Source organism: Mobula hypostoma, chromosome 2 (genome assembly GCF_963921235.1).
Source record: "Mobula hypostoma chromosome 2, sMobHyp1.1, whole genome shotgun sequence".
In the NCBI taxonomy this organism is placed as follows: Eukaryota; Metazoa; Chordata; class Chondrichthyes; order Myliobatiformes; family Myliobatidae; genus Mobula; species Mobula hypostoma.
In genome coordinates, this window is record NC_086098.1 from 81549446 (window position 1) to 81563861 (window position 14416).

The window sequence follows — 14416 nt, forward strand, 5'->3', positions numbered from 1 at the left end:
AAAGGAACAACATTAGATATCCTAGCTAATTAGTAACTTTATTATTTAACCAATTATTTTATTAATCTGTTGTTATTGGTTTAATCTGTCAATTGTTTTTTAAAAATATATCCTGAACAAGCTCAATTAAACAGGCAGCACTTCCTCAGCAATAAAATAAGCCACCACCCACCCCCCAACAAAATTGAAACAACTTACCTATTAAAGTGCATAGTTTCCGAACAGTAGATACAGTCCAGTTCTGTTTTTTGATCAAGTAATCAGCAATCGTTCCGGCACTGATCATCAATATCCAACAGAAGAGATATGGTAGTGCTGATAAAAGTCCATTCTAAATATAGAAAAAGATTAGCTTTAACAAGAAATATCATAACTATTCTTTATGGAAGTACTGAGTTCGTGCACTGCTCTCGTATGCAGACAAAAAGACATTTCATGTATTCTGTGATTTATGAGATTACTGAACCGTACTTTATATTGGTTTCCTTCACTTTTCGGTGTTTTGTTTCTTGTGGACGATAGGCGGGTGGGTGATCTGTTAATTTTTTTGTGTGTGGGGAGAGGGATTGGGGGTTTGGTGCTACTGTTGCTGTTCTTTCCTTGAGTGAGAGGTCAGGGATTTTTAGTGTAGAAGATCATTGACTGTTATCGTTTTTTTTGCTGTGGGGGGGGTGACTTTGGGGTCTGCGAGTTTAGTTCTTTTTCTTTTTCATGCTGGGTGCGGGGGGGTTGATATATTTTCTTCCATCAACACCCACGGTCTTTCTGTATTTAATGTCTATCTGGAGAAGACAAATATCAAAATTGCATTGTAATGCATACTTTGACAATAAAACGAATCTTTTTGAACCTTTGAATTTTCCCAATAGTGGGCTTTACTTTCTGAAATCATCCAAATGAAATCTTTCAACTGAAATTATCAAGTAAAACCTCAATGAAATTTCCTCCCAAATGATACTCTGTAGTATTAACCCCAATTTTATGTTACACAATATAAAGATTAGCTTTATTTGTCACAAGTACATCGAAAAATACAGTAAAATCAAATAAGCGTGGATTGTGCTGGGCAGTTCACAAGAGCCGCCACACCTCCAGCACCAGTAGAACATGCCCACAACCCACTAATCTTAAACCTTTTGAATGTGGGAGGAAACTAGAGCACCCAGAGAAAACCATGTGATAACAGGGAAAATGTACAAACCCCTTATTGTCAGCGGTGTGAACTGAACTCCAATCTTAGAGCAGGTGCTGTAAAACACTGCAGTAACTGCTAACCTGAATTTGTATCAATATAGGTTCCATTACGTTAGCTTAGTCCCCCATGCTTGAAATTGTAATCTGCAAACTGCCCATGCCCGGATTTATCTGAGCTGAAAGAAAAGGAATCATTTCACTGGCTCTCTGCAAGTCTATTGTGTGGTCTAAACAGTACAGTGGCCTCGGACACCACAGTAAAGGGGTCTCATCCTCAGTAAGAACTGAGATCTGGCAAAGCAGACCACACAACGACAAGACATAGGCTATTCAGCCCATCGAGTCTGCTCCACCATTCAATGTTAGCTGACTTTCCCAACTCAATATCCTGCCTTCTCCCTGTAACCCTTAAAGCCTTCACAATCAAGAACCCATCAATCTGTGCCTTAAATACACCAAATGAATCCAGCTCCACTGCCCAAAGAAATTCCACAAATTCACCATCCTCTGACTGAAGAAATTCACCCACCATCTAAGATATAAAGGGACATTCTTTTATTTTGAGACTGTGTCATGAGGTTTAGCCACTTACATAAATGTTCAGTAATGTTAATTTCTTAAAATATCTTTGACATACACAGCCATCTAAAATCAATTTAAAAGTAGTTAACAAAACATACAAAACATTAAAGTAACATGATTGCTCTGCCTCCTCTACACTCTCTAGTGAAATCAGTGGTCTCTTGGATTCAGCTCCAGATCTGAGCTGGCACAATTCCCCGCCCAACAACTGGATTCCATGTGAAGTCCAGCTGCAGAGTAAACCGACATTTTTTTTTTGGCCCTGAAAATCTGTCAGCAAGTCTCAGACTTAGCCATTTCACAAAATCAGACCCAGAGGAGACAGTCAGAATGATATTAACTAAGCAAATGTCTCAAAAAAATCATGAGCAATGTAATTTATTCATGCTATTCACACTGCTGACACATGACTGCACTACTAGATCCAGTTCAAACTGAATCATCTAGTTTGCAGATGACACAACAGTGGTTGGCCTCATCAACAATGAGATGACATACAGAGTGGCTGGTAGAATGGTGCAAGCACAACAGCTTGAGTCTCAACGTGGACAAGATCAAAGAGATGATTGTGGACTTAAGGTAAGTACAGAACTGACAATTCCTCACCGCACATAAACGGCTCCTATTGTGGAGAGCATTAGAGCACCAAGTTTCTGGGAGTGTACATAACAGATGATCCCTCAACAACCACCTCTTTGGTCAAGAAAGCGCAGAAGAAACCTCACTTCCCGAGGAGATTGAGGCAAAGCTCCCCCACCCCCATTCTAACCAATTTTTACAGGAGCACCATCATGAGTGTCTGACCAGCTGAATCGCCATCTAGTACAGGACTTGCAAGGCATCTGACTACAAGCCCCTACAAAGGACTGCAAAAACTGCTGACAGAATCATCAGAGTCTCTCTTCCATCCATCAGGGATACTTATCTGGAGTGTTGCATAATCAGGGCCATTAGAATTAGCAATGATCCCTCTCATCTATCCAACAATCTCTTTGACTCCCTACCATCAGGAAAGAGGCATTAGGACAAGATTTGTTAGGATGGGAAACAACTTCTTCCCCTAGGCCACAAGACTACTGAACTCCATGTTTCCATCATATATGAACTAACAGTAGCATTATACAGTTTACTTTTTAAACTTTGTATCATAAATGCACCTTATTATGTGTTAGTTTATTTGTGGTAATATTACTTTATTTGTTATGTGTGTTATTTGTACTGTTATGTGTGTTATGTGGCGCAGTGTCCGAAACCATTGTACTGTTGGCACGTGGCCAAGTGGTTAAGGCGTTCATCTAGTGATTTGAAGGTCGCTAGTTTGAGCCTTGGCTGAGGCAGCGTGTGTTTCCTTGAGCCACACATTGCTCTGCGACGACACTGGTGCCAAGCTGTATGGGTCCTAATGCCCTTCCCTTGGACAACATCAGTGGCGTGGAGGGGGGAGACTTGCAGCATGGGCAACTGCCAGTCTTCCATACAACCTTGCCCAGGCCTGCACCCTGGAAACCTTCCAAGGCGCAAATCCATGGTCTCATGAGACTAACAGATGCCTATAAAAATATATTTGTACTGTGTTGTGCAAATCTTGGTCTAGAGGAACATTGCTTTGTTTGGCAGTATACATGTATATGGTTAAATGACAATAGACTGAACATGAACTTGACTCCAAGGAACAGTTGTATATACGACAAACAGTTAAAAGCACTTGAAGAGGTGGATTTGTAAAAGTGTCTTAAAAGATTAAGACAAAGGCAGAGGAGGTTGGGAAGGTAATTCTAAAGTTAAGGTCCTAAATAGACAGTTACCAGTGATAGGAATAAATAGGATGCAGTTTGGAGGAGCACAGAAGATTCAAATACTTACTAGATTGGAGGTAAGGCAGAGCCTTGGAGAAATTGCATTTTTTTGTTGTTAAAGCACTAACAGATCAGGATCTGATGAATAAACAAAACCTAGTACAAATTAAGATCTTGGCAGCAAAATTTTGGATGAACATACATTTATGCAAAGGTGGTGGAACTGTAGAGTCAAATCAATTAAATTTTACTTAAACATCCTCTGGTTTTGCTCACATAAATTACACCATTTAAGAGCAAGATTTCAGAAAAAATAGGCAGATACTTGGCAGGTATAATTTTGAACAGCTGTCTGCCAAATGATACACTTGGAAAGAAAGGAAAAAAATAACAAGCCACATAAATTAAATGCTACAATTTTAAATGCAGGAAGAGAAAGATCTAGTAATTGATATTTTTGGAATTTGACAAGACTTCAGTATATGAGGCCTTGGACTAAGGCATTATATATACCTCATCTAGAGCATCATATGACAATTTTTAGGAAGGCCTTAGAGGGGATTCAGAGAGACTTGGTAGAATATTACCAAGGATCGAGGACTTCAGCTACATGGAGAAATTTCAATCATTTTTCAAAGAAGGATACTAACTGGGAGATACATTCAACATCAAAATAAAGGATTTTGCTAGAGAAGATAGGGAGAAACTGCTTTCTCTGGGAGGATTGCTGATAACCAAAAAAGACAGTAATGTAACCAGCTAAAGAACCAGAGGCAAGATGGAGGATTATTTTTAAATGCAGGGAGTTACAATCTGAAATAAGCTAAAAAGATGTAGCTAACTCAGAACTTTCCTATTTACCACGAGGATACATGTTACACTGGAGGAAGGGACTAGTTACCTGTGGAATTAATATATGAGAGAAGCTTATCACTCAGGTGATCTTAAACTATTGTTCTATTTAAACTGTTGCTCATTTCTACCTTTGAGAAGACAGGCAGATGTTTTATAACTATTGTTCTACTAAAGCTTGTGATTGTGTATGGAAGTCAATGAATTCAAATTTAAATCACATTACCACTAATGCTTTGCTTGCTGTACAAGTTATTGTTCCTAATAGGCTGATGTCACCATACAGAGAGTGGATGTGGAGAGGATGTTTCTAATAGAGGATGAGTCTAGACCCGGGGGCACAAGTACATCCCTTTAGAACAGAGATGAGGAGGAATTTCTTCAGCCAGAGGGTGGTGAATCTGTGCAGGCCAAGTCATTGGGTATATTTACAGCAGCGGTTGATCAGTAAGGGTGTCAAAGGTTACGGGAGTGGAGGGAAAAAAATAAATCAGCCATGATTGAACGGTGGAGCAGACACAATGGGTTGAATGGCCAAATTCTACTTCTCGGTCTTATGGCTTTATACTTACTGAAGTACACAAACAAAAGGCATTCTAGGATAGTCTAAACTGAAATTAGGCCGGCTGGTGGAGCAGTGACATCAGCGCCGGACTCCAGAGCGAATGTTCCTGAGTTCGAATGCAGTCGGGCTGCTCCCAGGCACGCTTTCCATCTGTGCTGGGTTCAGTGTTGAGCTCACAACTCGGCCTCGTAAAAAAAAAACTGCGCTGTGAGAAGGACGTGGGGGACCACTCACACAATCTTTCCTCCAGGACAACCACTTGAAAAAAAAGTGGTCGCCGAGGGTCTGGCAGAATATGGCACACACACAAAAAAAACATTGAAATTAATGAAGTTGATGAGATACCGATCATGAACACTACTAGCGTGGTCTGCTAATAGTTAAGAGGATCTGCTAATAGCTAGGAGAATCCCATATCTGATATCGCTTACCATTGTGATTGCCATCTAAACTGTTTTGCCATAGTATTTACTGGGTATAGCAGCAAGTTTAAACAGACATTTATAACAAGGATCCTATCGTAATTTTGGACTAAATTGATGTCAGAAAAAACTTTAGCCAAGTAGATAAACATGAGAGTTTTCTCTTGTTTTTTTCTGACAGTGATATGAATGAGGATGGATCTCAGCTTAAAGTATTTCATGGGACACAACCAATTATCCATCAGAAATAATTTATCAAAGCGTGAAACAGCTTTAAAAGGCAAAAAATCTTGGCTAATTGTCATTATTGTCTCCTCTAAATTTCACATACAACACAATGCATACAATGACTTTAAACGGCATAGAACAAACCTTTTACACTTACCTCTTTAATGTCAAATTGTAAAATTTCTTCCATGTAGGTTGGAAGCAGTGTTAATAACGTATAAAAGGTCCAATTGTAGCAAAAGTGAGAAACAATTATAGCCCAGAGTGGCAAAGATTTCCATATAGACTGCCATGGTACATTTTTCTTAAAAGAATGCTATGAAAATAGAAAATGAGAAAAAATAAATTTAAAGGAAAAAAGAACACAAATACTATTTAATTCCATATGGGGAACTACATATTTGGCAATGGCACATTATTTTAGATCTGGATTTATTGTTGGCTGGGACTCCCTTCCATTATGCTAATTTAATTGTTATTCAATAAAATTAATTTCTTGTTTTAAGTTCAGCCAATGCTGGTAAGTTGCTTAAAACCCTGCATTTGAGTCACATCATCATAATAAGATCAACTTGTCACAGACAAAGAATAAGAGTTAAAATAATACACACAAGATGCTGGAGAAACTCAGCAGGTCAGACAGCATCTATGGAGAGAAATAAACAGTCAACATTTCATGCCAAGATCCATCACCCACCAGTCTTGATGAAGAGTTTCAGCCCAAAATGTTGACTGTTTATTTCTCTCCAAAAATGCTGCTTGACTTGCTGAGTTTCTCCAGCATCATTTGTGTGCCACTCTGAATTTCCAGCATCTGCAGAATCCGTGTTTATAACTAAATAAAAAGCCGTCATTTCCCCTTCCCTGTCATGAAAGGAAAACAAGGCTTGAATCTGTAAAAATTGCTACCACTAAGTCAAACTGATACCCTTTAGCTAATTCTCCTTGTCAAACTCATATTAATAGGAAAGAATATACTAGTTATGTGCAAACAGATTAACTGAACATACGTTAAAAAATTTTCCCAAGAACACCCTGCCAGTAAAAAGCAGGGCAAAACGGCCTGCTCCACTGACATCAGCATACTGATGGAAGGAGTTGTCGACATTGCCATTAGTAGTCAAAAGAATATGGTAGCATGTTGGCCATCTGTCATATTTGGCAATGACAGCAAAATCTGTACGGAGAGTTTTTAAAGTGAAAAAGCCGTTGCACTGCAATACTAACACTCACTCTTTACCTCAGGAGTCCAGATCCAGTGATACATCACAAATTGGGGTCTTCCTTGATTGTAGTGGATAACCATGACTTCTCACTGTTGATATCTGCCCAGTCTGCCAGAGCTGATTTCACATGCTAGGACAGGCATGTCCCTATTTCATCGGGCTATGAGACCCACCAGCTACCCACACTTTGTTGAGCCCACTTGAAGTGGTGTACGGGGTATGACCACTATCGCATTCAAACAGTTATGTGGAGACACAGGTGAGAGCTAAGCAACCAATGGGGACCTAAGGCTAGTGAGCTTCCCCAAAATGAACTCAACAACCCATTTACAAGAGGTGCTACCCCTCCGAGGACACCTCAAACACAGTAGCGTACACTGGATGAATTCCTCCATCGATAGCTATTAGGAACTAATACACAATTTTATAGAACTGTAGTAGTATTGGTGTGTTCTGTATTTCATTTAAATACCCAAGTTGTGATTCAGTTAAAGAGCTGTTTGTCTTTTTCATACTTTTTAAACTACTTCCATGGTTAATTTAGGGCAGCTATTTAATTAGGCCAAAATGTATTGGTCCCGATTAGTCCCAATTAGCCAGAATCCATAGTACAATGAAAATCTTTGTTTTCATGTCATATATACAGACAGATCACTTCAAAGCACAAGTATATTGATGTAGTACAAAGGGAAAAGTGGCAACAAAATAGAACCATAGAACCATAGAAACTACAGCACAGAAGCAGGCCCTTTGGCCCTTCTTGGCTGTGCCGAACCATTTTCTGCCTAGCCCCACTGACCTGCACACGGACCATATCCCTCCATACACCTCCCATCCATGTATCTGTCCAATTTATTCTTAAATGTTAAAAAAGAACCCGCATTTACCACATCATCTGGCAGCTCATTCCATACTCCCACCACTCTCTGTGTGAAGAAGCCCCCCCTATTGTTCCCTTTAAACTTTTCCCCCCTCACCCTTAACCCATGCCCTCTGGTTTTTTTCTCCCCTTGCCTCAGTGGAAAAAGCCTGCTTGCATTCACTCTATCTATACCCATCATAATTTTATATACCTCTATCAAATCTCCCCTCATTCTTCTACGCTCCAGGGAATAAAGTCCTAACCTATTTTAAAATGCAGAACATAGTTATATAGTTAAAAAGAAAATGCAGCCAAGATAAAGTGCAAGAGCATGACAAGGTGATTGTGACGTCCTTTTAAAGCTCTCAGAACAGTGGGATTGAAACTGTCCTTGAATCTAGTGGTGTGTGCTTTCAAGGTTTAGTATCTTCTGCTTGATTGAAGGGGGGGGGCAAAAGGAGAATAAAGGAGGTTGAGAGGTTCCTTTGATTACGTTGGCTGTTTTCCCAAGGCAGTGGGAAGTGTAGACAGAGTCTATGAGGGCAGGCTAGTTTTCGTAATGGACTGAGCTATGTCCACAACCTCTGCAATTTCTTGTGATCATGAGCAAAGCACTTGCCAAGCCAGTCTGTGATGCCTCTGGATACGATGGTGCATCTATAAAAGTCAGCAAGTGTCAACAGGGACATGCAGTGTTTCCTTAGCCTTCTGAAGAAGGAGATGTTGGTGACCATCGCATCTATGGGATGGGCCCAGGACAGGTAATTGATGTTTACACCTAAGAACCTGGAGTTCTTAATCATCTCCACCTGAGCACCACTGATACAGGGGCATTTGCTCCACCTTGCTTCCTGAATTCAATGGCCTACTCTTTTGCTTTGTTGACATTGAAGAAAAAGTTGTTGACTTGACACCGTACCAGTAGGCTCTCTATCTCTTATTTGTATTCAATTTCATCAATGTTTGAAATCTGGCCCATTACTGTGGGGTCATCTGTGAACTTGTAGAGGAGTAATCTAATTACACATTCATATAGAGAGTTTATAGCGAGTAATGTAAGGGCCTGAAGACGTAATCTTGTGGGGCACTCATGTTTAAGATATTCATTTTGAGTATTGATGTCTATTCTTACTGATTGTTATCTGTGGTCAGGAAGTCAAGGACTTGAAGATGCAACTGAACATGCTAGATGTTTGGAGATGAGTTTGTTTGGAATGATGGTATTGAAGGCAGAGCTGTAGTCAATAGTCTGCACTAGGTGACTTAGTTATGCAAATATTCCAGAGACCAGTGTAGGGCCAAGAAGATGGCAACTGTCGTGGGCCTATTTCTGCGAATTGCAGTAGGTTGATTTTGTCTGGGAGGCTGGAGTTCATGAGCGACGTGACCAGCCTCTCAGCGTACTTTATGATGGTGGATGTCAAAGCCACTGGGCGGTAGTCATTAAGGCATGATATCTTGTTCTTCTTTGGCACTAGTGTGATAATGGTCTCCTAAATGCAGATGGGAACCTCAGATTGGACTGGGGATATGTTCAAAATGTCTGCAAATCCTGCTGATATGCACAGATTTGGTGGACATGGCTGAGGTCTCCATCTGGGCCATACACTTTCCATGGGCTCACTGTCAGGAAAACTGATCTGATATTTACAACAGTTACTGCAGTACATGTGTTTCAAAGGCTCTCAGGGCAGGTGGTGTCATTCCATTGCCTTCAGTTCATCAAGGAGGGATATGCTGTTGTCAAGTGATGCTGTCTGTCTTTGTTCTATAATCTTTTATAAGCGTGCCACAACTGACTGCAGGCTGAGATTTTATTTTGGACTAAGTATTGTCTCTCAGCATCGCAGGTAGCTTTACAAACTTGTACCTCGATTACCTGAAAAAGTCAGAGTCACCCAATTTCAATGCTGCTGGCTTGGACTTAAATTGGGAGAGGATTTCTCCTTGGCTTCCAGTTGATCTGTTCCCTCTATGGTAGAGAATTCCAGGGCTTCACCACTCTTTTAAATTATTGGACCTTTAATTTGTAGCTAAATCCCCTTGTCTGAAACTCTCCCAGTATTGGAAATATCTCAATAATTACTCTGTCAAGACTCCTCAGGATCTTACATATTAGGACCTTATAAGTTTGATTAAGGTCACGTCCCAATTATTCCAAATTGTAATTGTCAGTTTTCTCTTGATAGGATAGCCTTCTCATCACAGTAATTAGCCTCCTTTTGGTATATGGTTTAGTAGACAAGGGGACATAAACTGCACAGTTCTTCAGCTGTGGCTGTACCAACACCACGTACAATTGTAGCAAATCTTCTCTGTTCCTAAACTCCAATCCCTTTGCTATAAAGGCCAAAATGCTGCTAGCCTCGAACTATTTGCAACTTGCTAACGTTTTGAGAACCATGCTCTAGAGCACATAGAAGCCTCCGAATTTCACTCATTTACAATCCACCTTTTGACTTCCCTTACCTAAGTGCAGGAATTCACATACTTTCCAACATTAAACTCCAGCCACCAGGTTTTCATCCAATCATTCAGTCTATCTATATCCCATTGCAGAATCACAATTACAACATGCCCTTCCACCTTTTTTGAATCATTAGGAAATTTGGAAACCTTATCTTTTGTCCCCTCCTCCAGATCATTAATGCAAATAGTAAACCCTTGACGGCCAAGATCCAATCCCAAGGGCATTACACTAGTTACATCCCTCCAGCATAAAAAGGACATATTTATACCAATTTGTTTTCTTTGTGACACCTAGTTTTCAAACTATGCTAATACACTTCCTCTGATACCTTAAGTTCACAATTTATGCATCAGCCTCTTACGTGGCACTCTGTCAAGATTCAAAGAACATTTATTATCAAAGAACGTATAAATTATACACCTTAAGATTTGTCTGCTTACAGGCAGACATACAGCAAGAAACCCGAAGAACCCAAAACCACTGCGCAGAGAAAGAGAAAGCAAAAGAAAAAAAAGCACACAATTATGCAAACAATATAAGCAAGCGACAGCGTTTCAAACCAGGTTGAACCCTTAGATCCACTCCCCAGAGCAGCTGGAGTTTTGGTCTCCAGTAGCACAGCAGCCAGAGCACTTTGCTGCCGAGAGATGAATGAACATTACAGGAGAGCAAGTGAAATTAGCCCAACCCCCACCTCTGGTTCTGACACTCGGGCTTTCCAGTCTGTCTGAACCAACACTTAAATTCTCCAAGCACTGAGTAGTGCCTTGCTTTAGGACACAGATCCCAGTGTAGTGATACACTTGGGCCACCCAGCCTGAAGCTGCTCTCGATCTCACCAAATTGGCTCAGCCCTTGGAGTGATCCAACCTCTCACCTGGGTGAGGTAGATGGGCATTGAACCACATACCTTTAGTAAATCTGAATACATTACATCTAGAATTTCCACTTTACTCAATCTCTCTGAGATATCCTCAAAGAAATCGATCAGATTTGGCCAGCATAACCTACCTTTTATAAAATCACGTTGACCAAGTTTGGCATTCAGGTTTTGTAAATGATTAATTATTTCCTCTTTGATTATTGCCTTCAAAGCCAAATTCCACAAGTGAAACCAGAACAAGTGCCCTTTGATATTAAGAGCACAAAAGAGGAGAAAAGGCTGTGACTTTTGGAGGTCAGCACCCAAGGCAATGCTGTAGGAATTCCTCAAGGTAAAATCCTTGCTGCATCTTCAGCTGGTTCTATCAATGAGCTTTTCCATTTCACAGAATGTTAATTATTGCGAAGTATTCAGTTCTATATGTAGTCTACTAAGTATAATAGTTCAAGTCCAAATGCAACAGAGATGGATAATATCCAAGGCTTAGTTGACTTGATCATAGCATTTTAATTTGATTCTCTGATAATCTGATACAGCACGGTGGGGGAGGCAACAGCCGGGAGGTCAGGTGCAGGGTGGAGGAACCGCCAGCCTGCCAACGCCACCTCCAGCTGCTGCCATCACCACTCAAGCTGCTGCTGTTCCATAGGCTGTTGGGCTTGTCTGCGCTCCGCTGGGCTCTTGTCCTCTTTTTGGTGGGGGGGGCGGGGTCCAGGAACAGCTTCAGATCCTGTGGTGGCGCTGGGGGTCAGCGGCCGCAGTTCCTCAGTCTGGAGCGCTGCATTATACATTGCAGCCTGTGAAGCAGACCGGGCTCCTCAGCCTCAGCTGGCAGCTAGTCAAGAAGAAGGACAATTCTGACTCTAAACCCATACAGATGGAGCTCATTAGCCTTGGCAGGCACTTCCCTTGCAAGGGAAACTCTTATTCCAAAGTGTCGAGGTGTGATGGACAGTCTTGATGTGCGAAGACTCTGGGTCCATGTACAAGCTTTGAGCAGCCATCAACCTTGCTATGGGATAATGGCCCACCTCCTTGTGGGTCAGTCTTGGGAGAGATGAAGGCTAAGGGAGTAAACCCTGACAGCAAATCCAGAGTGGAGTCCATAACATGGCTGGATGGTGTACCCTGCCTCCTCCCGGCAATTACTGGTATCAAATTGTACAGGTTCTAGTTTTCCTTTAGATTATATCAGCAAGGCCAACAGGGAGATCTTGTCATCTAGACAGCCCAAGGTCTCCATACCACCTGCCCAGGCTTTTAGCACTGGAGGTCACTCCAGTGATGTTTGAAGACTTTGGCACAACACAACCAGTGGCAGTTACTGGTTCTAAACTCACACCACTTGGCATAAGAATGAGCACCAGGGGTCACCTCTGATGGTGGGAGAGACAATTGCATCTCTTTGGATAGTTACTGCCCGCCTCATGCTGGGCAACCCCAAACCAGTAAGGCGCTGTCCCACCATGACCTGCCTGCTTCACTGGGTGTGTGGAGTCAGAGACTAACTTCAACAAGCAAGCTGAAACCCAACACCAGACAAGCCTGGAGGAACCAAGAAGGCTCCAGCTCTTCGTATCGCAAGCTGGAATGTCAGGACCATGTGTCCTGGGCTCATGAATGACATCAAACCAGTCAATCAAACACACAAATCTACTGTCATAGACAGAGAACTCTGCAGACTTAATACTGACATTGCCTGCCTTCAGGAGACGTCAGGCAGACAGCAGCTCTATCAGAATCGAACTACACCTTCCTCTGGTGAGGAAAGTCCCAGGATGAGCTAAGACTGTGCGGTGTCGACTTTGCAGTGAGGAAGACACTTGCCACAGCTGTTGAGCCGCCTTTGGGGGGGATAGGCAGAATCCTCACTCTCCACCGTCAGCATCATCTACCTGGTCAACTTCATTAGCGTCTATGCCCCCAACTCTTGGTGCCAGCGCCAAAGATAAAGATCTCTTCTATGGAGCATTGGATGAAGCATTGTCCAAGATATCTAGCGCTGAAGAGTTGTATCTGTTGGGAGACTTCAATGCTAGAGTAGGAACCAACAGCAAGACCTGGCCCAATTGTTTAGACCCACATGAAGTGGAAAAGATGAATGAAAATGGGTAGAGGCTGATAGAACTGTGCTGTTACTATGGATGGTGTGTGACCAACACACACTTCCAGTGCAAGGAGCTTCATAAGGAGGTCTCATGGAGACAACCACGATATCACCACCAGCATCAGATAGACCTTGTCATCACCAGGCATGCAGATTTCAGAAGTGTCCTTATCACTCCCAGCTATCACAGCGCAGATTGTGACATCGGCCACTCCCGAGTAGACAGCAAAGTGAGGATCGCACCAGAGAAGCTACACTACTCTGAGAGGAAGGGTCGACCATGCATCAACATTTTCTGAGCATTCAGTGCCAAGTAAATGCAGAAGTTCATTGACCACTTTGAAGATGCTGTGGCAGTCTCCACCTATGACAACAACTCAATCGAGAGAAAGTGGTACTTTCATCTACAACTCAGCCATCGCTGCGTTCGTAAGAGAGAACGCACACAAGCAGTCTGGTATGATGGAAGCTGGGAAGTAATGGAACTAGTGACTGAAGCCAAAAGAAGAGCCCTCCTTGCCTACAAGAATGATCCCAACACCAGCACCCAAGACGGTCTTAAGGTTGCGAGAAACAAGGCTGAGAAAACTGCGCACTGCTGCATCAACATTACTGGCTGAATTTGTGCAGTAATATCCAGACTGTTGCAGACACAGGGAGGGGATGCACGAGGCATGTCTGAAGGCATCAAGAAGGCCACAGGTTCCTCTGTCAACAACACTGCCCCTCTGAAGACAAACACTGTTTGTCATATCAGCTTCAATGCTGGGTTGAGAACTACGAAGAGTTGTACTCAGCCCAGAATGTAGTCACAAGCACTCAAGGCTATCCCAGATCTACCAGTCATGGAGGAGCTAGATGCACTGCCAACACCAGAAGAACTCAGCAAATCCAGAGGAAACCAAAGTGTTCACAGGGAGAATGTATAAACTTACCAATAGTGGCAGGTAGTCAACCCTGATCTTACAGCTGGAGCTGAAATAGCTTTAAGTTACCCACAAAGCTACCGTTCATCAAATGAAGGAATGAAATAACTTATCCCTTTCTACCTTCACAGAATTATGGACAGAATGGTTTTCCTATAGTAAAGACGCAAGTGTCATGTTGCTGTTGTACAGTAGTTACACAGAACCCTTAAAGAATTTGAAATCATTTGAAATGCTGCAACGTTACAGAAAGCAAATTTAGTGCTAATAAAGCTGACATCGCTTTTTGATGTGACATTGAAG

General features: G+C 41.9%; 1 protein-coding gene across 3 annotated transcripts in view; it reads right to left on the reverse strand.

Moving 5' to 3' along the window:
* The window catches only part of slc17a5 (solute carrier family 17 member 5), an 80131-nt gene that overhangs the window by 18318 nt on the left and 47397 nt on the right, over nt 1-14416 (reverse strand). For all 3 annotated transcript variants that reach the window (XM_063039317.1, XM_063039321.1, XM_063039309.1), the window contains 2 exons: nt 5797-5955; nt 199-331 (listed from right to left, as the gene is read on the reverse strand). In XM_063039317.1, the coding sequence (XP_062895387.1) occupies nt 199-331; nt 5797-5955 (292 nt within the window). The remainder of the gene's footprint in view (nt 1-198; nt 332-5796; nt 5956-14416) is intronic.